Raw genomic sequence first — 27250 nt, forward strand, 5'->3', positions numbered from 1 at the left:
CTCTAGAGCTGAAGAGCATTGTTTTGGTCATCATGTGAGGGATTATCTGGAGAATAATCTAGATCACAAAAGCATCTTAAGGATAAAAGTAGCTCCAAACTTTCTAATTTAGTTCACAGGGTTTTAAAAAGTCTTACTTTTTTAAAAACAACATTTTAGTATTGATCCCTTGTGTGCTTTTGGGTCGTTTTCATCCACTCTGGGCTGATTTTAAGTTTTAATTTGGCCACAATGTTCTCTGTGTTTCAGCAAATGGGCTGATTTTTGGCTACAAATCTTATTTTGACACAGATTTCGGGAAAATGCTTTGATAATTTTCAAAAACTCAACAATACGCTCAAATTGACTCCTGTTTGGTTATGTTGGTGGTTGTTTTTTCCTCATTAACTTCCATTATAATCAGTTTGCAAAGCCGTGACAGAATATAATCATGCATTCTTGATTGTTGCTGGTTTGATGGGAGAGGGATAATCTGTCATACTGTTGATCATCAGTAATCGGTGCTTTAAAAAAGCTTAGTTTCTGGTTTTTGTATAAATAATATGAATAATACTCAGTATAATTACTGTTTTTATATTACTATGAGGGTTGGGGGAAGCTTTAAAATAATACAATTCATGGGTAATTTCATAGATTATTCTTGTTAAGTTTTGGCTGCAGCTGTATCCCTTCTAGCAGTGTTTTTCAGCCACAGATAACAGGTTAATGTGAATATGTTCAATTTTATACAGTTCCTTTTTCAGCATCGATAATGTAATTAATATATAGTCAATTAATAGACTTCAGCATTTATTTATTTAGTTCTAGCGTAAAACGAGATAAAAGACTGTGTAAACACAAGCGCAGGCTAGCGATGAAACTCCATTGACAATACTGTGGTAAAATAAATGTCTGTTTTATAGACACGGTGCTTAACAACGTAATTCAATGCTGTGCTTTTTGACAGGTCTGATACCCACTTCATATCGTATGTCTATCAGGCACTGGAGATCATTGATTTTTAAAGAAAGCAGATCTTAAACGTGTCGATTTTGAAACGTATGACCGGAAGTGATTTATGCTGGCTAACTCTGCGGGGCTCATTTGTTCGCATCATTTTCTCATAGCAAACTAGCATAAGACTCTCTTCTGTAAAGTTTGTCTCGGCACTTTTGTGAACAGATTTTAAGAGAAAACGTTGAGATAAAATACATTTAACTGCTGTTTATGATAACTGTTAGTGCTATGATAACATGTTTTGTGATTTCAGGCCCTGAATAACGTCCTATGAGCAGGTAAGCTGATTATATGTTCACGGTTTCACTTGTTGAAATCAGATTTTTAATTAAAGCTACCCAAAGGTTTGTCAAAGCTAACATTTTATTTAATATCTGTGGAAGCCTAAATAGAAAAATATACACACACATATTATATATATATATATATATATATATATATATATATATATATATATATATATATATATATATATATATATATATATATATATATATATATATATATATGCACACAGTTGAAGTCAGAATTATTAGCCCTCCTTTGAATGTTTTGTCTTTTAAATATTTCCCAAATGATGTTTAACAGAGCAAGGAAATGTTCACAGTATGTCTGATAATATTGTTTCTTCTGGAGAAAGTCTTATTTGTTTTATTTCGGCTAGAATAAAAGCAGTTTTTAATTTGTTAAAACCCATTTTAAGGTCAATATTATTAGCCCCTTTAAGCTATATTATTTTTCAATAGTCTACAGAACAAACCATCATTATACAATAACTTGCCTAATTACCCTAACCTGCCTAGTTAACCTAATTAACCTAGTTAAGCCTTTAAATGTCACTTTAAGCTGTATAGAAGTGTCTTGAAGAATATCTAGTCTAATATTATTTACTGTCATCATGACAAAGAGAAAATAAATCAGTTATTAGAGATGAGTTATTAACACTATTGATTAGTAATGTGTTGAAAAAAAAAAAAAAATATATATATATATATATATCAGACCCATCTACCATATTGTTCTGTCTCCCAGAATTCCACCCCGCGCAACAGTCAACACATTCAGGCCACGCTTCTGTCATCGATGATGCGCTGGTCCGTAAGAAGTGCTCACACTCAGCACAGTGGAGATTTCTTTAGTTATATTGTTTTAGTCGTTTGGGATGCGGTGACACGCAGTCAAATAATCACCGAACAGATCAGCCAGTTTTGACGCTCATAAACAATCATAAAGTCCTCGTGCTGCAGGTATTAGGAGGTTTGCTGAAGGTGCAGCTGTTGTGCAGTGAGGGGTTTGTGTCTTTAAGTCTAATACAGTTCGCGTTTATTGAACAGTCATAATGATTAATAAACACATATGAAACAGTCCCTTAAAAGTCACGTCTCATTTTCAGTTTTGGGCTCAGGCACACTTTGCGCTCACACTACAAGCGTACTGCCCCAAAGACCAAGCGAACCACGCTCTGGCACACCTCTTCCAACCGTGCCTGAGCCTGATTCAGAGCGCTCACACTTCTCAAACGATCCAGGAAACGGGCCTGGTTCGCATAGCATAGTGTGAGTGCGCCCTTAATACACAAAGCAACTTTATCAATCAAAACTTGACTTTATTGAATAGAAAATTAAACTAAATAAAATTTAATTAAATGCATTTAAGTAATCTTACTAAAAATAAAGGTTTTAAATGATTAATTTCTGCAAAATTTTTCATGAAGATTTCTGCAGCAAATATGCAGTTTCAAAAATATTTTTATGCAAATAAATGTTCTATAAATAGAAATTTGGCCATTTTGTATATCTTTATAAATAAATGTAAAATTCTAAATCTGTGATATTAAAAATCCTCATAGAAAATTATATCTTTGATATTCAAAATCTTTATATAAAATTCTAAATCTTTGACATTTAAAAATATTTTTATTTAAAAAGTAAATTTTTAGAAGCACTTAAATACATTAAGTATATTTGCTTAATTATTTTCTAAAAAAAATGGGTTATTACTGCCAATTTTTCATGCACCACATCATTTTGTCCCTGAATAGTAAATTACCTATATCAATCAAGAAAAGTGTTTCCCAACCCTGTTCCTGAAGGCACACCAACAGTACACATGGTCAACCTCTCCCTGATCAAACACACCTAAATCAGCTCATCAGAACAGTAGGAGACTCCAAAAGCTGAAGTTAATGGGTCAGATAAGGAAGACGTCTAAAACATGTCCTGTTGGTGCTCAAAACAATAAATGAAATGCTAACATCCTGGATCTGAATGAATGAAATATTCTTATTAAATACTTTGTACTGTACATAGTTGGAAGCACAAATGAATTAAACGCAGTGATTTTTTTTTGACACTGATTTATTTGGACTTAAAAAAGAGGAAACTCGGAGCACCTTTAAACGTGCTTCATCTTCTAAGAAACCACATCAGACGTCTCACAGCCAATAAAAATAACTTAAATACATGAACACAGATAAATGACCTCTCCATTTTCCCATCACAGACTAAGGACTACAAGCCTTCATCAGCTGCATATTCAATGATTTCCAAAACTCTCCACTTTGTTAGTAAAACAAATGACTGAAATAGATGAGTGTTAGCGGCTCATGCTCGTCTTCTGTCATTCAAACGCACTGAAACACCTTCAGATTCATACACTAAACTGATGTCTTTCACTTCTGTTCCTCTCTTCAGATGCTGCTTTAGATCCGCTTCTGTGCGTTCGCTGTTTGTGAATGGAAAAGGTGCGGGACTATAGATTCAGGACAGACAGGAAGTGATGTATTACAGCTGCTGGAGCTCCTGCTACTCGATGTCGTCGTCACTGATGCTTTGAGCGCTGACGATACGCTGCAGGAGAATGGGAAAGATATTAGAGTTTGAATTTTAAGTTCACCACCATCATCATCATCATCATCATTTTCTGCTGTTTTTCCAGGGCCGGGTCGCGGGAGCAGCAGTCTTAGGAGAGAACCCTAGACTTCCCTCTCCCCAGACACTTCCTCCAGCTCCTCTGGGGAGATCCCGAGGTGTTCCCAGGCCAGCCGAGAGACATAGTCCCTCCAGCGTGTCCTGGGTCTAAACCCAAGAGCATTGAAACAATCACAGCACGACATATGTTGACTGATAAAGATATCGAAACCGACCTCAACATGCAGACCTGGATAGCTCAGTTAGATAGGTCGCTTGATACCTGCGCTGAACCTTTTGAATGTGTTCGAATCCCGTTGATGACATGTCAATTATATTTCTTTACCTTAATTTTGGTCATATATTGTTCTGCCACACAAATATTAAAAATAATAATGTTTACACTGACACCCAGTAATAAGAGTCTTTATTTGGTATGGCCATGTTTTGTTGCTGTGGAAAACTGACGAATCTGCCAATCTGCAAATGTGAATAGTTTACGTCTGGAAAGGGGCACCAGTTAACACGGACACCAGTTAAACTGTAACACCAGCTTCAGTCAGTTTACTGTTGAGAGTCCTCATGCTGATGTTTACACCGTGTACACTTGACATCATGTCCACGATTACAGCGTACGAGTGGCTCTCGTTAAAATATTGAACACCTTGAATGAGTGATGCAGTATGTCTGGTGTTTCCGTCTGGTCAGCGTCCTTTAGAAACTCCAAGCACCGACCACACGTAAAGCAAAACCGCGTTGAGCTGCTCATGTGTTTGCCACAAAACGGACAAAACATCCCTCGACCGCAGTCAACGTTCACCATAAACTGTATTTACGCTATTCACTCCACAGCACATATTTACCGCGCTCACCAACAACACTTTTCCCCGCATCACTCCCGGTGTATGGTACATTCCAGGTCACTTTCGGTGTGTGGTACATTCCCTTTCCGTAAGGAATCTGTAATTGTAAATGTGTTTCGGGACTGGTAAAATAGTTTTTCCTATATATATTATGATGGGTAAAAATGGTTTTCAAAATGTAAATTTGTCTTGAGCTCTGTTAAAGTGTTTGTAATATTGTTTTGCACTTTCCGGCCACCGTAAAATACAGTCTTAGAATTGGGAAATAGTTTGTTCTTTTAAGCCTTTAAATGCTACCTTCTCTGTGATGTCGTAAACACCATATTGCTTTTTGGTTCCTCTTGTCAGATTGGATGTTGTGAGTACGTTATTTTTTCTATAACCTGGTAACAACCAGTACAACGAAGTGACGGCACATCAAATTATGAGGCTTAAAGAAAACGTCTTTTTCTAACGTCTTCCAAGCCGACATGAACGTGGGTACAACACGACAAAAAACGTCATGTTCTGCACAGTTTGTCATCAGTTTGGCAAGTCGGACACCTTTTGTTAAATAATCTCTTTGTGTTTGCATTAACACAATGAATTTTGCTCATCGTTCATTACCATTTTTAAACATTTTAAATTCTAGATTCACAGATGTTATTTTTGACACATTATTTAAAATATGTGGCTAAGAAATAGCTATTAACTTTTATTTATTTATTTTTTTGGGGGGGCCAGTGAAAATTTTGGCAGGGCAAGTAAAAAACTGAACGACTGGCCCGATTGATCCAGTAGAAAAAATCTTTAGTGTCGAACCCTGGGTGTGCGTATTTGTTTTTGCATGCGTCTCTGTGTTTGTATCTGTGTGTTTGTTTGAGCGTGTGTGTGTGTGTGTGTTCACCTGGCTGATGGTGGGCAGTTTAGTGAGGAGCATCTGGAAGACTGGAGGAGGGAGCGTCTGCTGCAGGACCTGTAGGAGCTGCTGAGGCTGACCACACACTGCGATGGCGTTCGTCAGGTGATCCACACCTTTCTCATAGTCTCCTACACACACACACACACACAGAGAAGATGAGTGTTAAAGTCTGCGTAAACTAAAGGTTGCTGAGAGGTTTATTTCAGTATGTCGATGTACTGAAACTGAATATTGAGTAGGGGGTGGGGCTTGCTTTAAGAACATCACTCCCTCACAGTAAGCTAAGAATACTGTTGTCTACTGTGAAGCACAAAACTGACATCATCAAAGCAGCAGCCAGTCCACACGCAGAAGCAGATACTCTGATTTTTATTTAAATGACCAAAACAAACATTATTTTCTGTGGATTAATGTGCGCAGATTAATTGTTCACCTAAAGTGGGGTGTCCAAACTCGGTCCTGGAGGGCCGGTGTCCTGGAGATTTTAGCTTCAACCCTAATCAAACACACTCGAGCAAGCTAATCAAGCTCTCACTAGATATACTAGGGCTGCGTCCGAAACCGCATACTTCCATACTATACAGTACGCTAAAATCAGTATGCGAGCCGAGTACTGTATAGAATGTACTTTTCTAACAGCCGAGAAGTACGCTTACGGTTTCGGACGCAGCCTGGGTTAACTAGAAACTTCCTGGCAGGTGTGTTGAAGCAAGTTGGAGCTGAACTCAGCAGGAAACCGGCCCTCCAGATTAGAGTTTGGACACCCCTGACCTAAAGCAATAGTCTCAAACTCAATTCCTGGAGTGCCGCAGCTTTGCACAGTTTAGCTCCAACTCACACCTGCTTATTAATGTCTGGTAGTCTTGAACACCTTCATTAGTTGATCAGCTGTGTTTGATTAGGGCTGGAGCAAAACTGCAGCGCTGCGGCCCTCCAGGAATCCAGTTTGAGACCTACTGTATGACCAAAAGAATAACAATGTGACCTAGCAAAATAAACACTGAACGTTTGGATTTCACACAGACTTCACAGGCCGGGTACACCAAGCTGACTGTGTTGTCGCCTCATGGCTAAAGCAAAAAGCTGCCCGTGAACACACCAAACGGATGGCAGTCGACTGATTTAAGAGTGCACGTCCTGTGTCTGCACAAGAGGATGAGTGTTTCTGCACCAGCAGAGGGCAGTATCTGTTTCTAGTACACAAAATTAAACCTAGAATTTCTGACGCCCATTATCACAACAATCGTCACCCACCACAGTGGGTTTGGCTCCTGCAAATATGTCTGATACTTTATTAATCCATATCGTTTGTAAATATTAGAGATATGTAATGAAGTTACAGCCACCCTCTGTGTGTTCCTTCTTAGCTTGATTTGTTTACGTGCTACATCACTACATCACAATCTGATTCACTGCTGAATAACCAATCAAACACACTAATGTTGCCACTAGGGTTTGGTACCGAAACTCGGTGCCATACCTTTGGAACTGGTATGCATCGGACCGAATCAGCATATGAATTTCGGTACCTAATTCTGGTGCCACTGGTGCTGTGACAAGAGCAGGCTGCACATCAGAAACGTCGCTCGGCGAAGCGAAGCGCCATGCATTTTAGAATTCACAAGTCGGCAGCTCTCCGCAGTCCCCAGTCACGACTCAGGACACTTCATATTTCTGCTGCGCCACAGAGCCCCTTCTGAATAGTTTCATTTTAAATAACATGCGAATGTGCGCGTCTGGTGTGTGATACTATCAACTGTCATGTCGCGGCTCTAAAAGGCGCATCTGGTGTGTGACGCCCTTAAGTAGCATCAAGGGGTTCATCAAAGGCACACATAAGTACATGTTGTGTCACACCATCTCTAAATGTTTAATACTAAACAGCTTTGAGAGATATGGATGTCAGGCGTTGGTTCTTGTAGAAGGCAAGGTGCGCAGTATGGCACATGCGACTTCATCAACACGCATGATCGCGTTCATCTAATTTGCTTAAACTGAGCATTCTAAAGTATGGCTATATTTCCAAGCAAGGATTCTGACACACCAACATGCAGCAGACGCATTACAAAAGGTGTGTGTACTTAAAACTTACTTATGAAACAAACTTACGAAATTTGAGGGTTCATGCAATCAACCTAAAGGTGAGGAATGGACTGTCTTTGACAGCTTGTGACATCATCTGGCACTTTCAGTGAGTATGTTTACATGGACACCAATACTCTGATCAAGAGTCGACCACGTAAACAGTGATTTTTGATTATCTTAAAGGACCACAGACACAAACTGCAGAGGAAACATTGATAGGCTGGTGACGCAATGATGTTAATGGATCTACTGTATGTGCTATAACATGTAACTGGGAATCATGAATGCATCATTCAAAAAGCAGCTCATGTAAACACCTGATTCATATTATTGACTTATTCAGATGAAGGTAAATCATTAGATCACTGATGTCCATGTAAACGTAGTCACAAGCCCCAAACCCAGAACAAAGCTGTTCCCTGATTTTGATGACCGCCTTTCAGCAGGTTAGAGGTAAGCTAATGTAATGTTAATAGGATAATGCTAATCTTGCATTCATGCTAACAAATTATCAAAAGAAATATATTAATGCAATTCAAATATATAAAATATGAATTGATGTTTACTTTAAACGTATTATAAATATATATTTATAATGTTCAATTATAATGATTAAATGTTTATTTTTTTGTCAAATAATTTTGTGGCTAAAAAGTATCAGTTCAGGCACCGGTACATTTTTAAAAGTATCGAATTACCACCGGTATCCCAAATGATACCCACTCCGAGTTGCCACCATACTGGGATTGTGGTACTTATATTTTAAAGACATCTATTTCCTGCTAACATTTGAGCATGTTCCTAAACACCACTGATTGGCCATTGTGTTCACCAGTGCTCAACAGAAATGACTGATTGGCTGTGAAGGTCATCAGTTCACTGAGAGCAAACACAGATACACACACTGGAGCAGAGCTCACCCTGAGCCAGCAGCTCTTCACCCAGCTGAATCTCCTCCAGGAAAAACTTCTGAACCGCTTCTGCATCCTTCAGGTCTGGTAACTGCACGCACGCACGCACACACACACACACAAATACAACATATGAGAGAGAGTTCATAATTCAGTGTGTCTACAGTATTAGTGCGTTTGTGTGTGTGTGTGTGTGTGTGTGTGTGTGTGTGTGTGTGTGAAATTACCCTTGATAATCCAGCTTTCTCCTGAGCGGCCTTCTGCTTTTTTCTTCCTGAAAGAAAATCACATTGATCAGTATTTCTGACTGTAACTCACCCGCCCAGCTGATGGTACAACTAATAGAGGAGGAGAACTAGCCTGAACACTCATCACCACTTCAGTTCACATGTAGACAGACAAAATTATGGATCGATGGACAGACAGACAGATAGGCAGGCAGGCAGATAGATAGATAGATGGGGTGAGGATAGACATGGAGAGATAGAAAGATAAGATGAATGGACAAAGAAAGAAAAGACAGATGATAAAGATATATATATATATATATATATATATATATATATATATATATATATATATATATATATATATAATACATATTCATACTCACTGGCCACTTTATTTGGTACACCTGTTCAACTGCTCGTTAACACAGATTTCTAATCAGCCAATCAGATGGCAGCAACTCAACGCATTTAGGCATGTAGACATGGTCAAGACGATCTGCTGCAGTTCAAAGCGAGCATCAGAATGGGGAAGAAAGGGGATTTAAGAGACTTTGCTGACCATGTCCATCTCTTTATGAGCACAGTGTCTCCATCTTCTGATGGCTACTTCCAGCAGGATAACGCACCATGTCATAAAGCGCCAATCATCTCAGACTGGTTTCTTGAACATGACAATGAGTTCACTGTACTCAAATGGCCTCCACAGTCACCAGAGCTCAATCCAATAGAGCACCTTTGGGATGTGGTGGAACGGGAGATTGGCATCATGGATGTGCAGCCAACAAATCTGCAGCAACTGTGTGATGCTATCATGTCAATATGGAGCAAAATCTCTGAGGAATATTTCCAGTAGCTTGTTGAATTTACACCCCAAGGATTAAGGCAGTTCTGAATGGTCCAACCTGGTACTAGTAAGGTGTACCTAATAAAGTGGCCGATGAGTGTATATGTATGTGTGTGTGTGTGTGTGTTTGAACAGTGACAACTTGTGACATGCTACTTTGAATATTCACTCTGAAACTGCATGTAAGCATGACTTCAAAACAACACCAGCACTGTTTAATTGACTGAACAGTGGTGTTCTTCGACAGTCATTGGCTGATAATATGATTTACCCATTAGAATTAGCATATAATATTTTTCTTAAATTATATTCTTAAGGACAAAGTCCGAATGTGTAAATATAAAACCAACTTTACCCGAATATGAGAGAGAGAGAGAGGGATGGACGAACGGACAGACGGACAAACACATAGCGAGAGCAAGACGGATAAAATGACAGCTAAGCACATTAGACAGGAGGACAGACAGAGAACACATTAGACGCAGAAAGACAGACAGATCTAGATGTATACAGAATGACAGACAGACGGATCTAGATGTAAACAGAATGACAGACAGATCTAGATGTATACAGAATGACAGATAGATACAGCTCTATGCAGAAGGATAGACAGGCCGCTGCTGCTTCTCTCACGTTCTCGTAGTTTGTTCTTGTAGTTCGGGTCACTCCGTCTCTTCCTGTCGAAATAAATGCAGTAACCGACGAAGAGCGCCGCGCCCAAACCAGCCGCGATCCTGCTGCTGCTGCCGCCCATCATGACGAGAGAAACCCACACCAAACCACGCGGATAAACACCGGAAAATTACAAATAATCACGGCGATCAGAGCCACTGCATGACCCTCAGCGGAGCCACACGAGGAAGGACCCCGCCGACGTCACTCAGCGGAGCGGGCGCTGATGGCGCCTGATCACAAACACACGGCGACTCTACCTACACAAATCTAAACTTCAACCCAAATGAGGAGGAGAAAACAAGGTAAGAGCGTTTTAACTTAATGTAGAAAATGCTATTCTTTTTATTATAAATCCACAAATTTAAAAGAGTTGCTGCTTCTAGATTGACAGCAGGTGGCAGTAAAGACCCGCTGAATAAAATCAAACACGGTTATTTGAGATAGTCTAAATGAGATACAGCAGCGGATATTCCCGTCAATATAGCATAATCTTTGACACTATACAACAATAATTTATATTTTTACATTACTGTGATGGTTGGGTTTAGAATTGGAGACGTTAATGTAAAACAATTTAATGGGTAATTTAATAAATAATATGAATAATTATCGTTAACTTCCATCCGCAGCTGTATCCCATTATTTTATGAGTTGTACGTTATTAGTAAGTTTGGTGTTTATATGTTTAGATTACGTTGTGTTAATCGTGCTCTAAGGCTTAAAATAAGGTTATTTAACTTAAAGTTACTAAATAAATAATGTATTCCACTCTATTTATCCTCCGAAAGTCTGTATTAATTATTTGTTAGTATTTTATGTATTATTTATTTGTATATTTACAACATCAACAGACAATATTAGTTTCAGAAACGTACAGTTATGTCCTTTGTTTTCTTTCTGAATTGTAATTTTTACATGTAACACATATTATTGACCAAACATTGTTCTAGGGGTGTGATTTTTGTATTTACGTTTTATTTATTTATATTTTTTTCTATTGATTTAATAATTGATTTTATTATTATTATTATTATTATTATTATTATTAACATTATTTGTTTAGTTTTTTTGTAAATTCAGAACGATTTGATTCATAAAAATATTGATTCTCTATTTTTAGGTGCATGATTATATTAAGAATATGAATGTTTAGGTGTATAAGTAGGGTTTTTTGAGCATTTTCAGCCTGTTGTTATGCTTTATCTTTTTATCTTGAAGACTGGTGTATATTTATTTAATTTATTTTATTTTTTATTAATTGTGTAATGCTTTTTTATTCTTTTTTGGATCTGTCATTTATTATTCTGTATCTACCCCTTTATCTCAGTTTCTAACCCTGTAGAAAGCATCAGATATTTTAGGTAAAGTAGCATTAAATGAGGACTAAATGTCATTTTCTTTTCCCCATCCACAAATGAAGTCCTCTCCTCCAGATGTGAGTTCCAGCAGGTCTGGAGTCAGTTGTCTGTGGGTTTAGTGTTTTGGGTTTGTCAGGTCTCCTCCTCTTTCCCCTTCAGAGACACAAGTGTAATTATTTTTACCCAGAGCTGCAGCTGTTTTTCAGAAGGGCTGGCAGACGCAGCGCCGCTCAGAGTCACGCCAGCAGACGACAACTGAAAAAACAGCTATTACCACTGGAGGAAAATACAGCACAGTTGAGCTGCTGCCCAGGAGCGGCCCAGCAAAAGCCTTTATGGCAGCAGAGGCTGTATTTTCCATGAACTGGAGCTGTCTGATGTCATGCGATGTGTTTTCAAGGAGGAACACATAGTGGAACCTGGAGCCGGTGCTGTCGGCCCCGTCCAGAAGCAGTGAGAGCTCTTTCTGCAGTCCGCCAAAGGCTCTTTCAAGTCAGCATGAAACAGAAGTTAAGATTGATTGATCTTTTTCCTTCATATCATGACGCACAGCCAACTGAAACAGTCCTAATGCTCCGCCCTAAAGGACTGATAACTCCACCCTAAATAACTGACAGCCTAGCCCGAAAGAACTGATAGCTCCACCCTAAAGGACTGATAGGTCCAAACGAAAAGGACTGATGGCTACGCCCTAAATTCTCACAGACCAGACCAAAAGGACTGATAGCTCCACTCAAAAGGACTGGTAGCTCTACCCTAAAGGACTGATAGCCCCGCCCTAAATGGCTGATAGCTCCGCCCGATAGGACTGATGGCTCCACCCTAAAAGAATGATAGCTCCGCCCTAAAGAACTAATAACTCTGTCCTAAAGGACTGATAGCTCCACCCTAAAGGACTGATAGCCCCGCCCGAAAGAACTGATAGCTCCACCCTAAAGGACTGATAGCCTAGCCTGAAAGAACTGATAGCTCCACCCTAAAGGACTGATAGCTCCACCCTAATAGATTGATAGCTTCGCCCTAAAGAACTGATAGCTCCGCTCGATAGGACTGATGGCTCCACCCTAAAGGAATGATAGCTCCGCCCTAAAGAACTAATAACCCTGTTCAAAAGGAATGATAGCTCCACCCGAAAGGACTGAAAGCTCCACCCTAAAGGACTGATAGCTCCACCCTAAAGAACTCATAGCATCGCCCTAAATGACTGGTAGCTCTGCCAGATAGGACTGATGGCTCCACCCTAAAGGACTGATAGCTCCACCCTAAAGAACTAATAACCCTGTCCAAAAGGACTGATAGCTCCACCCTAAAGGACTGATAGCTCCACCCTAAAGGAATGATAGCTCCACCCTAAAGAACTAATAACCCTGTCGAAAAGGAATGATAGCTCCACCCTGAAGGACTGATGGCTCCACCCAAAATAACTGATAGCCTCGCCTGAAAGGACTGATAGCTCCGCCCTAAATAACTGATAGCCCTGCCTGAAAGACTGATAGCTCCACTCAAAAGGACTGATAGCTCCGCCCTAAATAACTGATAGCCCTGCCTGAAAGACTGATAGCTCCACTCAAAAGGACTGATAGCTTCGCCTTAAAGGACTGATAGCTCTGCCCAAAATAACTGATTGCCCCGCCCAAAAGGACTGATAGCGCCACCCTAAAGGAATGATAGCTCTGCCCCAAAGAGCTAATAACCTCATCCTGAAGGACTGATAACCCTGCCCGAAAGGACTGATAGCTCCACCCAAAAGAACTGACAGCCCCACCCAAATGGATTGATAACCCCACCCAAAACGACAGATAACCCCTCCCAAAAGGGCTGATTGCTCCACCCTAAAGGGCTGATAACCCACCCAAAAGGGTTAATAACCCCGCCAGGGCTGATAGTATGACAGGTACTATTTGGTAGTGTGGCCATTTATTTTGCGTTTAATTATTTCACATTTAATTTAGCAATCATTAAACATAGCCTGGCTGGAATTTCCATTTAGTACAAAAATATTAGTGTTACTCATAACGCTGTGGCGACTCCTGATAAATCAGGGACTAAGCTGGAGGAATATGAATGAATGTTAGTGTTCCGTTAGGGACAACACTAAACTCACACACTACGTGGCTGAGTGCATAGTGTAACTACGATAAGAAGCAATAACTTGCGTGTTATCATCCTCTGAATAATGCCTCGTCTGATCATGCATGCATCACCGACAGAGACTTTGTTTAGATGTTGTGGGTATTTGGGGTGGTTTCCGTCATGTGATTTGCATTTGAACGGCAGAGGCAGGAACTCATGAAGTCAGATGGGACAGACTGTACTTCATGTTTGTTTCATGCAGATTACAAAACCAGAGAACATTTGTTTTCAGGTATTGTTGGTTCACTTAAAGGTAAAGATTTCAAGCTTTGTGCTGATATATGTGTTATGTCTATGAGGCAACTATGTGCTGAGATCTTTGCACATTTACCGACCCCAGAGGTTTCATAACAATGAAGCTGCAGAAACTGTCTTATGAACACACACTGGACTGGAGTCCCTCCTCTGGAGAATCATCACCTTCTCGCTATTAATTAATATTAATATATATATTAATATATATCTAATATTAGGCATGGATATATATATATATACATATATATATATATATATATATATATATATATATATATATATATATATATATATATATATATATATATATATATATATTTATTTATTTATTTATATATATGTATATATATATATATCCATCATGATTTTTCAAAAGAATTACAGTGCCTTGTAAACATTTCTATGTATTTGTCACCATTTGTTAAGCCTGATTGGTATAGTCTGATTGGTGATTGGACCCAAATCTGCATCATGTGACATCAGATTTAACGAGTGGGTATCATTGATTGGCTCCTTTACCAGAGGGCGGGGCTTCCTTCAATAGAGCTGCCATATTGAGGTTACACTTTCCCCCAGTTAAGACTGTACAATTGACATGTGTTGTGTATTCTCTATTCTTTAAGTCCGTCGTGGGCTTCAGACGGTGTGTTTCTGGCCTGAAGGCTCTACTGAAGCTCTTTTCACACTCAGTAAACAGCAATCTCTCTCTCTCTCCCTCCGTCCGACACCTGCTCGTGTTTCTGCTCGGATTCTCCGGCGCCGTCAGCTGTGAGGATGAGAGCGATTGGAGGAGGTGTAAAAAACCCAGAAATGTGTTTTTGCAGGAGTGTGTGTGTGTGTGTGTGTGTGTGTGTGTGTGTGTGTGTGTGTGTGTGTGTGTGTGTGAGAGAGAGAGAGAGAGTGTGTGTGAGAGAGAAAGAGGGTGTTTGTGTTGGGAATGAAACTGAAGAAAGTGTGAGTGGAGTTTTGTGAGGGTTCAGTAGGGGGCGCTGCTGCTGCATCACACACTTATACATATAAACACACGCACACACACACACACACGCACACACACACACACACACACTTAATACAGATACACACTCACACATACATTTACACATACACACACTTAGAGGAATGAAAGATCATAAAAGAAGGTTGTCTGCACGCTGTTATCCAGATACAGACTCTATATTTGACCAGTTCATGCGTTCCTTGGGAGTCCAAACCATGACCTAGTGTTTGTAGTGCTGCGATTTGCCCTTTGAGTATATTAATATACAGGTTAAGTCATAATTATTAGCCCCCCTGTTTATTTTTTTCCTCCAATTTCTGTTTAACAGAGAGCAGATTTCTTCAGCACATTTCTAATCATAATAGTTTAATAACTCATCTCTAATAACTGATTTATTTTCTCTTTGTCATGATGACAGTAAATAATATTAGACTAGATATTCTTCAAGACACTTCTATACAGCTTAAAGTGACATTTAAAGGCTTAACTAGGTTAATTAGGGTAACTAGGCAGGTTAGGGTAATTAGGCAAGTTATTGTATAATGATGGTTTGTTCTGTAGACTATGCTAAACAAATATAGCTTAAAGGGGCTAATAATATTGACCTTAAAATGGATCATAAAAAATTAAAAACTGCTTTTATTCTAGCCAAAATAAAACAAATAAGACTTTCTCCAGAAGAAAAAATATTATCAGACATACTGTGAACATTTCCCTGCTCTGTTCAACATCATTTGGGAAATAATTGAAAAGAAAAGAAAATTCAAAGGGCGGCTAATAATTCTGACTTCAACTGTATATTGCATATTTTTAATATTACAATCAATTATATATATATATATATATTCATATCATTAGCTGTGTTTCCATCCACCTATTTATTGTGCATTTTGCAATACTGCATGAAAATGCTTAATGTAAATGCCAAAATGTGCATAAATTTAGAAAATGTGCATAAAAAAGCATATGCAGACAACTGAAGAGAATAAACTTTTTATATAATCAAAAAAATGCCGTAAACACCTTTAGTGAATAGACTGAAGTGTGCACATTATTGTGTGATGTGATTGAGTTTTTACCTGATGATTTCACAGATTTAAATGTGTGTGTGAGGGTCTTTGTGTCATTAATGTTGGTCTGCAGATATAAATGTGTGTGTGAGGGTCTTTGTGTTATTAATGTTGGTCTGCAGATATAAATGTGTGTGTGAGGGTCTTTGTGTCATTAATGTTGGTCTGCAGATTTAAATGTGTGTGTGAGGGTCTTTGTGTCATTAATGTTGGTCTGCAGATATAAATGTGTGTGTGAGGGTCTTTGTGTCATTAATGTTGGTCTGCAGATATTAATGTGTGTGTGAGGGTCTTTGCGTCATTAATGTTGGTCTGCAGATATTAATGTGTGTGTGAGGGTCTTTGTGTCATTAATGTTGGTCTGCAGATATAAATGTGTGTGTGAGGGTCTTTGTGTCATTAATGTTGGTCTGCAGATATAAATGTGTGTGTGAGGGTCTTTGTGTCATTAATGTTGGTCTGCAGATATTAATGTGTGTGTGAGGGTCTTTGTGTCATTAATGTTGGTCTGCAGATATAAATGTGTGTGTGAGGGTCTTTGCGTCATTAATGTTGGTCTGCAGATATAAATGTGTGTGTGTGAGGGTCTTTGTGTCATTAATGTTGGTCTGCAGATATAAATGTGTGTGTGAGGGTCTTTGCGTCATTAATGTTGGTCTGCAGATATAAATGTGTGTGTGTGAGGGTCTTTGTGTCATTAATGGTGGTCTGCAGATCTCCATGTTTACAGCTTTCCATTGTGTCCGTCAGTCCGTCATCACAGTGCTTAAGTATCATTATTCTTCCCTCCAGTGTCTTGAGCATCTGTCTGCGCTTCCGTCTCACTCCTCTAAAAGCCACCGCATTCACCGCGTTCATTGCATTTTGTCTTCGTCTTCTGAGGCGCAGCTCATTTATTAGAGAAGAACAAACACCACAGTGGAGAATCCCAACAGTGCAGCAAACTCCACTTCTCTCTGCAATATCTGTGCATGTTTAGCAGGAAGTGATGATTTTATTGTCTTTTGTTGGAAACACAGCTATTAACTTAAACTCAGCTTGCCGATAATTGGCCAAAAAAGTAAACATGACACTCTCGCCATCACACTCACCATGTATTTCCAGTGCTGATACAGTACACATGCATAATATCCAGCACAGCGGCGTCCACTGAAGCTTTTTGAGGTGAACAAAAGCCTCCTAGTGTGGTGTTTCCAGGCAGGAGACGCTGCTAATCTGCACCTGCTCTTCAGTTCCTGTGTGTGTGTGTGTGTGTGTGTGTGTGTGTGTGTGTGTGTGTGTGCACAGGAGACTCCTGGCACTGCCCGTGCTACTGCAGATGGCCTGGGATTGATGCTCTGCACGCGGGTCTGATTAAAGCCTTTGAGAAGAGACAGGCATTGATCACGTCGAGCTGCATCCGAGAATACCAATTAAACCCTTTGAACTCCCTTTAAATTATATCACCATCCAATAATTACGCATCCATGAATAGTCATCATTGGGAAGAAGAGCTGTTTTCTGGTGTCATCGGCGTCCAGGGCTGCATAATCAGTGTGTTTTGCTGGAGTTTCACACGTGTCGTTCTCCTGCCGCGACGCCACATGATTCCCAGAACATTCAGACCGCTCCGTTTCCAGATCAAAACAAAAATGCATTTGGATATTTGCTTACAAGACCATCATTTACAGGCAGAATTTATAGGGGGCGGGGGGAAAGTTGTACTGTTCCAGTCTCTTTCTACACACTTTATGTTGTTTTTGAAATGTAAATACAGGGTGTCTACGGGGTCTTAAAATGTCTTAAATTCCAAAACTAGGCCTTAAAACATCATACATTGATTACAATATTGTGTTGTAGGTCTTAAATGATTTTAAACAGGTCTTCATTTTCCTATGTCAATGTAAAGCTTCTCAGTCGGGCCAACACTCATCCCATAACTAACAATACATCTCAATAAAGGGGCAACGCAGTGGCGCAGTAGGTAGTGCTGTTGCCTCACAGCAAGAAGGTCGCTGGTTCGAGCCTCGGCTGGGTCAGTTGGTGTTTCTGTGTGGAGTTTGCATGTTCTCCCTTGTTCGCGTGGGTTTCCTCCGGGTGCTCCAGTTTCCCCCACAGTCCAAACACATGTGCTATAGGGGAACTAATGAACTAAATTGGCTGCAGTGTATGAGTGTGTGAGAAAGTGTGTATGTGTTTCCCAGTGATGGGTTGCAGCTGGAAGGGCATCCACTGCATAAAACAAATGCTGGATAAGTTGGCGGTTCATTCCGCTGTGGCGACCCCATATTAATAAAGGGACCGAAAAGAAAATGAATGAAAGAATGAACATCTCAATAAAACGTAAACATTTTCTAGTCTATGGGCATTAGAAGAATCAATCGGTGATTCCTGTCCAATCAAATCACACATGGAAGGTAAATCACATCATAATGAACTACCTCAAGACATGGGCGATTTATAATTGCAGCAAACTGTGTGGAAGCATTAATAGTGTCCAAGATGTCAAACATCTTTACACGCATTGACCCAGAGACTGTTTAGATCAGGGGTGTCCAAAGTTTTTGGGCCGAGGGCCAGATGCAAAAAAATGACGTTGTCCCGGACCAATTCAATTCTTGAATCTTCTCTGGGCAAATTAAAGTTGCACCCCTCATCAGACACTCCTTTATAAATTGTCCTTCAGTGAGGGGTTTCCTGTGCTGTGCGATTAGCTGAGCTAACATTACCTCATAACTAGCCAGCGTAGAATTGTCTTGCACATTATTAGCACGAATAAACTGCTGTTGTTGAGCTGATAGACAGCTGCTAATTGTTTGACTTTCTGATCTCGTTCGGCACCAGTGTAAGAGCTGAAGGCCTGATGTTTTGTTTCATAATGTCTTTTAATATTATATTCCTTCATTACTGCAACTGATCCCTGGCAAATTAAAACAGACACATATTCCTCTGACCTCTGTGAAGAAATATGCCCCAACGTGACTGAAACTTCCAGCACTCACTGCTGATTTTCCTGTTTCTTGGTTGTGCCATGGCTTGCCAAAACGTGATGATCAATTCTGTTTCCTTCAGTTTGTTCGGTTCGTTTCACTTCATAACAGGAACTGCTGCCTAATTGAAGGCATGTGATAGCGACACCTGGTGGTTATTTATTGAATTACGTTCATTTGTTTAAAACGGGCCTTATAAAAAGCCTCGCGGACCACCACAAAATTAATTGTGGGTCGCAGATGGCCTGCGGGCCGTAGTTTGGACACCCCTGGTTTAGATGCATGTCACTTATGAGAAGATGACGGATGTTTACTTTATGTTGACCGAAACGGCGTTAAACAACCAGCAGGCATAAGAAGTCAACATGATGTCAAATTGACATTGTACCCCAACGTTGTGGGGACGTTGCATTTTGCTTGGAAATTAAAATTGGGTTGAAGTCTGAACCCAATGTCAGGCTGACGTCAACATTCAACCAACAATCAACCAAATATCAGAATCAGAAAGAGCTTTATTGCCAGGTATGTTCACACATACGAGGAATTTGTTTTGGTGACAGAGCTTCTACAGTGCAACAGGATTACAGACACAGGACAAAAAACAGATCATAAATATATTTAAAAAATAGAAGTACAATATACATAGAGTGCAAATATACAGATTGACAAGTGTATGTACGTGTTTATTACTATATACAACGTTATATGTGCAGCTGTTATGTGCACATTGGCATGTAAAGTGTGTTAAATAAGTGTATATGTGTATAAAGTGTATAGCAGTAGTGATGTTGGTTCTACAATTATTATCATCAAGTGTTCATGAGATGGATTGCCTGAGGGAAGAAACTGTTTCTGTGTCGGGCTGTTCTGGTGCGCAGTGCTCTGTAGCGTCCACCAGAAGGTAACAGTTCAAAGAGGCAGTGTGCTGGGTGTGAGGGGTCCAGAGTGATTTTGGCAGCCCTTCTGCTCGCTCTGGATAAGTACAGTTCTTGGGGAGTAGAAAGGGTTGTACCAGTGATTCGCTCAGCAGTCCGAACTATTCGACGTAGTCTTTGGAGGTCGTATTTAGTAGCTAAGCTAAACCAGACAGTCATTGATGTGCAGATGACTGATTCAATGATGGAGGTGTAGAACTGTTTCAGCAGCTCCTTTGGGAGGTTAAACTTCCTCAGCTGACGAAGAAAGTACATCCTCTGTTGAGCTTTTTTGACAATGGAGTCAATGTGAGTGTCCCACTTCAGGTCCTGAGAGATGGTGGTGCCCAGGAACCTGAAAGACTCCATATCAAATATAATGATGTTACAGCTTGATGTTGTGTGGACGTTACCACTATGACGTCTATCAGATGTATTTTGGTTGCCATACCTGACGAATAACTGTCAGTATTTTGACGTCAATATGACGTTGGTTTAAGATGTCAGCTCGATGTTTGATTTTGGTCACTTTCTAACACAACCTAAAATCAACCAAATATCAACGTCATATGATGTCATTATTGGACATCAAAATAACATTGTTCTTAGACGCTGGCTAGACATTGAATTTTGGTCACCTGACATCACAAGCTAAGTCTAACCTAATATTAACGTCTGATGATGTTGTGTGCCTGCTGGCCAATAACTAAATGCACAACAGAACGTTACGTTTACACACATCCACAAATGACATGTAAATGCATCAGCTTTCTACAGCATAATACTCACTACTCTTGAGGACTTTTGAAAGGGCTACTTTTTACTCTTACCCTACTGAAAAAAAACAGCTTAAACCAGCCTAGGCTGGTTGGCTGGTTTTAGCTGGTTGACCAGCCTGGTTTTAGAGTGGTTTTGGCCATTTCCAGGCTGGTTTTCAGCCATTTCCAGCCTGGCCTTAGCTGGTCAGGCTGGTAAATGACCAGCTAAAACCAGCTTGACCAGCCAAAACCAGCTATGTCCAGCTTAAACCAGGCGGGTCAAGCTGGTTTTAGTTAGATTTAGCTGGTCATTTCCCAGCCTGACCAGCTAAGACCAGGCTGGAAATGGCTGAAAACCAGCCTGGAAATGGCCAAAACCCCTCTAAAACCAGCCTGGTCGACCGGCTAAAATCAGCCAACCAGCATAAGCTGGTTTAAGCTGGATTTTTCAGTAGGGCTTTGAGTAATATTTACAGCAGGTACTTTTACTCTACTTGCACTACATCTTTAAGCAAGTAATGGTACTTATAAGTATAATTTTTTCAATACTCTCTCCACCACTGCTGATTCCTAATAATTTGCAACACCAGAAATCGCGTTTAACTCAATCCACGGAAACTGCAGGCACTTTTTCACCTTTCAGCCCCCACCAAAAATAACTTTGTCTGGAGTGTGTTTTATTTATCGTAGGATAAGCGCTGAAGTCTGCAGGACGAGCTTGTTTTTGCTGATCTGCTCACGTTCTGCTCCAGAACTTTGAAGTCTTTGTTTCGGGACGGGGAGCGCATGAATATTTTGGCACGCGCCCGAGGCCATGTTTTTCTGAGCAAGACTGGAATGAAAGCCTTGGAAAACATCACCAGTTTAACTGCGTTTACCCGAGTCTCTCTCTCTCTCTCTCTTTCTGCTCTGTTCCCCCAAGCTCGCCTCAGGAAACACTGGAATGATGAAAGGCGTTTGCGTTTTTTCTCGCTCTCTCTCTCTGCTCACATTCATCATTGCAGTTCACATTTCCTGTTTACATGCCCGAGGCCAGAGCAGAGCGCGCGTCTGATGATGATGATGCAACTGCGCGCTCACTCTCTGCGCGTGCTCGTGTTGCACAATCCTGTTTCCCGCTGAAACACAAAGCAGACCTTCTCATGTTCTACTGTCGCCGATCACTGGTTGCACGAAAGAAAAGTTGTGGATGATTAATACGAAGATGTGCATGCATATCCGTTTAAAAGATCGCAGTAATTAAATTTGCATTCATGCATGTTACTGATGCACACTTTTATTTTCGCATTATTGTTATTTTGTTGCATGCTTTGCTAAAACTATGCTTTAATCCACTTCTTTTCAAATATGCGGTTTGTTTTATCCACATTTCTGCTGTTGATGATCGACATTTCAATGCAAAAGATTTATTGTAAATCCTTTTATTGATAATAGTCATCATTTTATTAAATTCAATTCAAAATATGTATTTAGCAACGTGCATTTTAATTCCAGCCTGGAAACATGTTTATTATTCATGAATATGCGTGTTTATGATGTCATCTAAGAATACATAATGCAGAAAAAAACAAATTGCATTATTACATAATTGTATTTAATTGCATTAATATTATTTTGTTGCATGCATTTAATAAGTGAGTATTTAATTGCATTTCTGTTTTTTTATTGCATGCATTTAATAAGTATTTAATTGCATTATTGTTATTTTGGTGCATGCATTTAATAAGTGAGTATTTAATTGCATTTCTGTTTTTTTATTGCATGCATTTAATAAGTATTTAATCGCATTATTGTTATTTTGGTGCATGCATTTAATAAGTATTTAATTGCATTATTGTTATTTTGGTGCATGCATTTAATAAGTATTTAATCGCATTATTGTTATTTTGGTGCATGCATTTAATAAGTATTTAATCGCATTATTGTTATTTTGGTGCATGCATTTAATAAGTATTTAATTGCATTAGTGTTATTTTGGTGCATGCACTGCAATAAAATATATGGTTTTTAGTTTGTTATTATTGTTTATTATAAATTATTGGATCATCAATATAATTTTTTTCAATTCAATTAAAATATGTATTTAGCAAAGTGCATTTTAATTCCGCTTGGAAATGAATATATTTATTATTCATGAATATGTGTTCATGAAATCATCTTAGAATACATAATGAAGATTTTTTTTTAATTTTATCATTTTAAAACAAAGCAGTAATTTACATTTACATTCATGCATTTTGCTTAATAATACTTAACAAGTATTTAATTGCATTTCTGTTATTTTGGTGCATGCATTTAATAAGTGAGTATTTAATCAAATTAAATTCAATTAAAAGTATATATTTATTTAGCACAGTGCATTTTAATTCCAGCTTTGAAATACATGTTTATTATTCATAAATATGCATGTTTATGATGTCATCTAGGAATACGTGCAGATTTTATTTTTGTATTTCATCATTTTAAAACAAAAGCAGTAATTTACATTTGCATTCATGTGTTTTGCAGAGACATTTAATAAGTGAGTATTTAATTGTAAAATATGCTTAAAAACTATATAAAAATGTATAAAACTACATTTGGTCATTTTAAAAGTAAACAAGAATTGTTTGTAAAGTGTTTCCAGCTTGGACGATATGACCTTTTGATGTCATCTAAGCATACGTAATGCAGAGAAATAGATTTAAAGGCAAAATCAAACTACAATTATTTTAGTGTATCATCACAATATTATTTTACACTTTTATTTTGATATATTTTTATAAAGTTTTGGAAAGAGTGTTTGTCTTTTTTTCAATCTAAAAAGTATTTATTGTAGCTTATGTTAAATTGTCCTTAGCAACTATCTAAAATATAATAAATTAAGCAGCGTTTGTATTTTATTTCAGTTAAACTTAAAGTAATATTTATAATGTCCATCCTTAAAACTCTTTAAAGTCGGTGCCAACAGCCGAGTGGTTAAGTGTGTCGACATAAAGCACTGTGGTGCTCACGATGACCTAAGTTTGATTCCTGGATTGAGGTCCTATGCTGACCTTTCCCAGCTCTCTGTTTCCAATACTTTCCTGTCTGTCCTCCACTATCCTCTTCCAATAAAAGGTGAAATACCCCTAAAACATAGTTAAAACCTTTCTGATTTTGACTGTAATGGAATAATGTGCTTTGAAATAATAGTTATTGTGAACAGCACTGTATAAATAAACTTGAATTGAAACTTTATATAATTTAAAGTAACTTCATTATCATTTAATCCTGCTCAACAGGACGTTTCCTCAGTCGTTTCTGATTTCACACTGATTAGGACTCAATAAAACGCATCATTGACTCAAAGTTCACACATAACATGATAAGAAAACCAGTTGAGCAAACATTGACAGACACAGGTGTGTAAACCAGTAATCGATCCGCTCTTTAACAATGTTACACCTGTAAAACAAATGCTAGAAATTAGCATGGCCATCTTTTTCATTGTACGTCATTTTATGAGACAACAAGACCCACAATTCACATATACATCCCACATTTACATGTTCAAACTCCAGACTGTTGATTTAATGAAGGAATTTAAGCAAAACCTTTCATTGATCCAACCCAGCAGGCGCTCAATGTCAACAGACGTTAATATTATGATAGATTCAGGTCAAGAGTGACCAAAATACAATGTCCAGCCAGCGTCTAAGGACAACGTTATTTTGATGTTCAATAATGACGTCAAATGATGTTGATATTTGGTTGTGTTAGGAAAAGTTACCAAAATCCAACGTCGAGCCGACATCTTAAACCAACATCGTATTGACGACAAATACTGACATTTATTCATAGGTATGGAAACCAAAATCCAACGTTTAATAGATGTCATTGTGGTAACATCCACACAATGTCAAGCTGTAACATCACTAGACGTTGATATTTGGTTGATTTTAGGTTGTGTTGGAAAGTGGCCAAAATCCAACGTCGAGCCAACATCTTAAACCAACATCATATTGACGACAAATACTGACATTTATTCATAGGTATGGAAACCAAAATCCAACGTCTGATAGATGTCATAGTGGGAACGTCCACACAACGTCAAGTTGTAACATCATTAGACGTTGATATTTGGTTGAATTTAGGTTGTGTTGGAAAGTGGCCAAAATCCAACATCAAGCCGACATCTTAAACCAACGTCATATTGACGTCAAATACTGACATTTAATGGTCAGGTATAGCAACCAACATCCAACATCTAATATATGTCATTGTGGTAACATCCACACAATGTCAAGCTGTAACATCACTAGACGTTGATATTTGGTTGATTTTAGGTTGTGTTGGAAAGTGGCCAAAATCCAACATCGAGCCGACATCTTAAACCAACGTCAAATTAACGTCAGATACTGACATTTATTCGTCAGGTATAGCAACCAACATCCCATAGATGTCATAGTGGGAACGTCCACACAATGTCAAGCTGTAACATCACTAGACGTTGATATTTGGTTGATTTTAGGTTGTGTTGGAAAGTGGCCAAAATCCAACATCAAGTCAACATCTTAAACCAACGTCATATTGACGTCAGATACTGACATTTATTCTCAGGTATAGCAACCAAAATCCAACGTCTGATAGACGTCATAGTGGTAACGTCCACACAATGTCAAGCTGTAGACGTTGATATTTGGTTGATTTTAGGTTGGACGTTGGACATTGATGTTGGCCTGATGTTGGGTTCTCAACCTGATTTTCATTTCCAAACAAAATGCAACGTCCACACAATGTTGGGGTACAACGTCAATCTAACATGATGTTGACGTCCTGAGCCTGCTGGGCATTGTCCAGCTGACATTTATTCATCAGGTATGGCAACCAAAATCCAATGTCTGATAGATGTCAAAGTAGGAATGTCCACACAACGTCAAGTTGTAACATCATTAGACGTTGATATTTGGTTGATTTTAGGTTGGTTTTAGTTTGTGTTGGAAAGTGGCCAAAATCCAACATCGAGCCGACATCTTAAACCAACGTCATATTAACGTCAGAAACTGACATTTATTCGTCAGGTATAGCAACCAACATCCCATAGATGTCATAGTGGTAACGTCCACACAATGTCAAGCTGTAACATCCCTAGACGTTGATATTTGGTTGATAATTGGTTTTAGGTTGTGTTGGAAAGTGGCCAAAATCCAACGTCGAGCCGACATCTTAAACCAACGTCATATTAACGTCAGATACTGACATTTATTCGTCAGGTATAGCAACCAACATCCAACGTCTGATAGACGTCATAGTGGTAACGTCCACACAATGTCAAGCTGTAGACGTTGATATTTGGTTGATTTTAGGTTGGACGTTGGACATTGATGTTGGCCTGATGTTGGGTTCTCAACCTGATTTTCATTTCCAAACAAAGTGCAACGTCCACACAATGTTGGGGTACAACTTCAATCTAACATGATGTTGACGTCCTGAGCCTGCTGGGTATTGTCCAGCAACAAAAAGGCTCTAAATGCATACCGCTCCGTCCAACGAGCAGCTTTGGGACACTCTGACCATTGTTTGATTCATCTCATTCCAACCTACAGGCAGAAACTGAAAACAGCCAAACCTGTATTAAGATCTGTGAAAAGATGGACTAACGAAACAGAGCGAGATCTACAAGCCTGTTTCGACCTCACTGACTGGAGTGTTTTTGAAGCTGCTGCAAACGATCTGGATGAGCTCACAGAGACTGTAACATCTTATATCAGTTTCTGTGAAGACATGTGCATTCCTACCAGGACTCAACTCACATACAATAATGACAAACCATGGTTCACTGTAAAACTCAGACAGCTACGTCAGGCCAAGGAGGTTGCTTACAGAAATGGGGATAGGGCCTTGTATAAGCAGGCCAAATACACACTGGAAAAGGAGATCAGAGTCGCAAAAAGGAACTATTCTGAGAAACTAAGGGGTCAGTTCTCTTCCAGCGACTCAGCATCTGTGTGGAAAAGTTTGAAAAACATCACAAACTACAAGACACCATCCCCCAGCACTGTAGACAATGAACGACTTGCAAACGACCTGAATGAGTTTTACTGCCGGTTTGAGAAAACCCCCCACACCCACTCTGAACTGCTCTTCACGCCACCATTAACACCACCATCCCCCGCCTCCCTCATACCTGCCCTACAGTTCAGTGAAGAGGAGGTGTGCCAGGTCTTCCGGAAACAGAAGAGGAAAAAAGCACCAGGCCCAGATTTTATAACACCAGCCTGTTTAAAATCCTGTGCTGACCAACTGGCCCCCATCTTCACCCTGATCTTCAACAGATCACTGGAGCTGTGTGAAGTGCCCTCCTGCCTCAAACGCTCCACCATCATCCCCATCCCAAAGAAACCCAAACTTACAGGACTAA

At 39.2% G+C, this 27250-nt stretch overlaps 1 protein-coding gene across 1 annotated transcript; it reads right to left on the reverse strand.

The window, feature by feature from the left end:
- Positions 1 to 3332: 3332 nt before the first annotated feature.
- On the reverse strand, positions 3333 to 10620 carry tomm20b (translocase of outer mitochondrial membrane 20b). Its single transcript, XM_056468332.1, has 5 exons — positions 10373 to 10620; positions 8893 to 8939; positions 8675 to 8756; positions 5655 to 5797; positions 3333 to 3845 (listed from the first exon to the last, which is right to left on the reverse strand). Exons 1-5 carry the CDS (start codon positions 10494 to 10496, stop codon positions 3801 to 3803), a joined length of 441 nt encoding a protein of 146 aa, XP_056324307.1. The 5' UTR covers positions 10497 to 10620; the 3' UTR covers positions 3333 to 3800.
- Positions 10621 to 27250: the final 16630 nt, after the last annotated feature.

Source organism: Danio aesculapii, chromosome 11 (assembly GCF_903798145.1).
Source record: "Danio aesculapii chromosome 11, fDanAes4.1, whole genome shotgun sequence".
Lineage (NCBI taxonomy): Eukaryota > Metazoa > Chordata > Actinopteri > Cypriniformes > Danionidae > Danio > Danio aesculapii.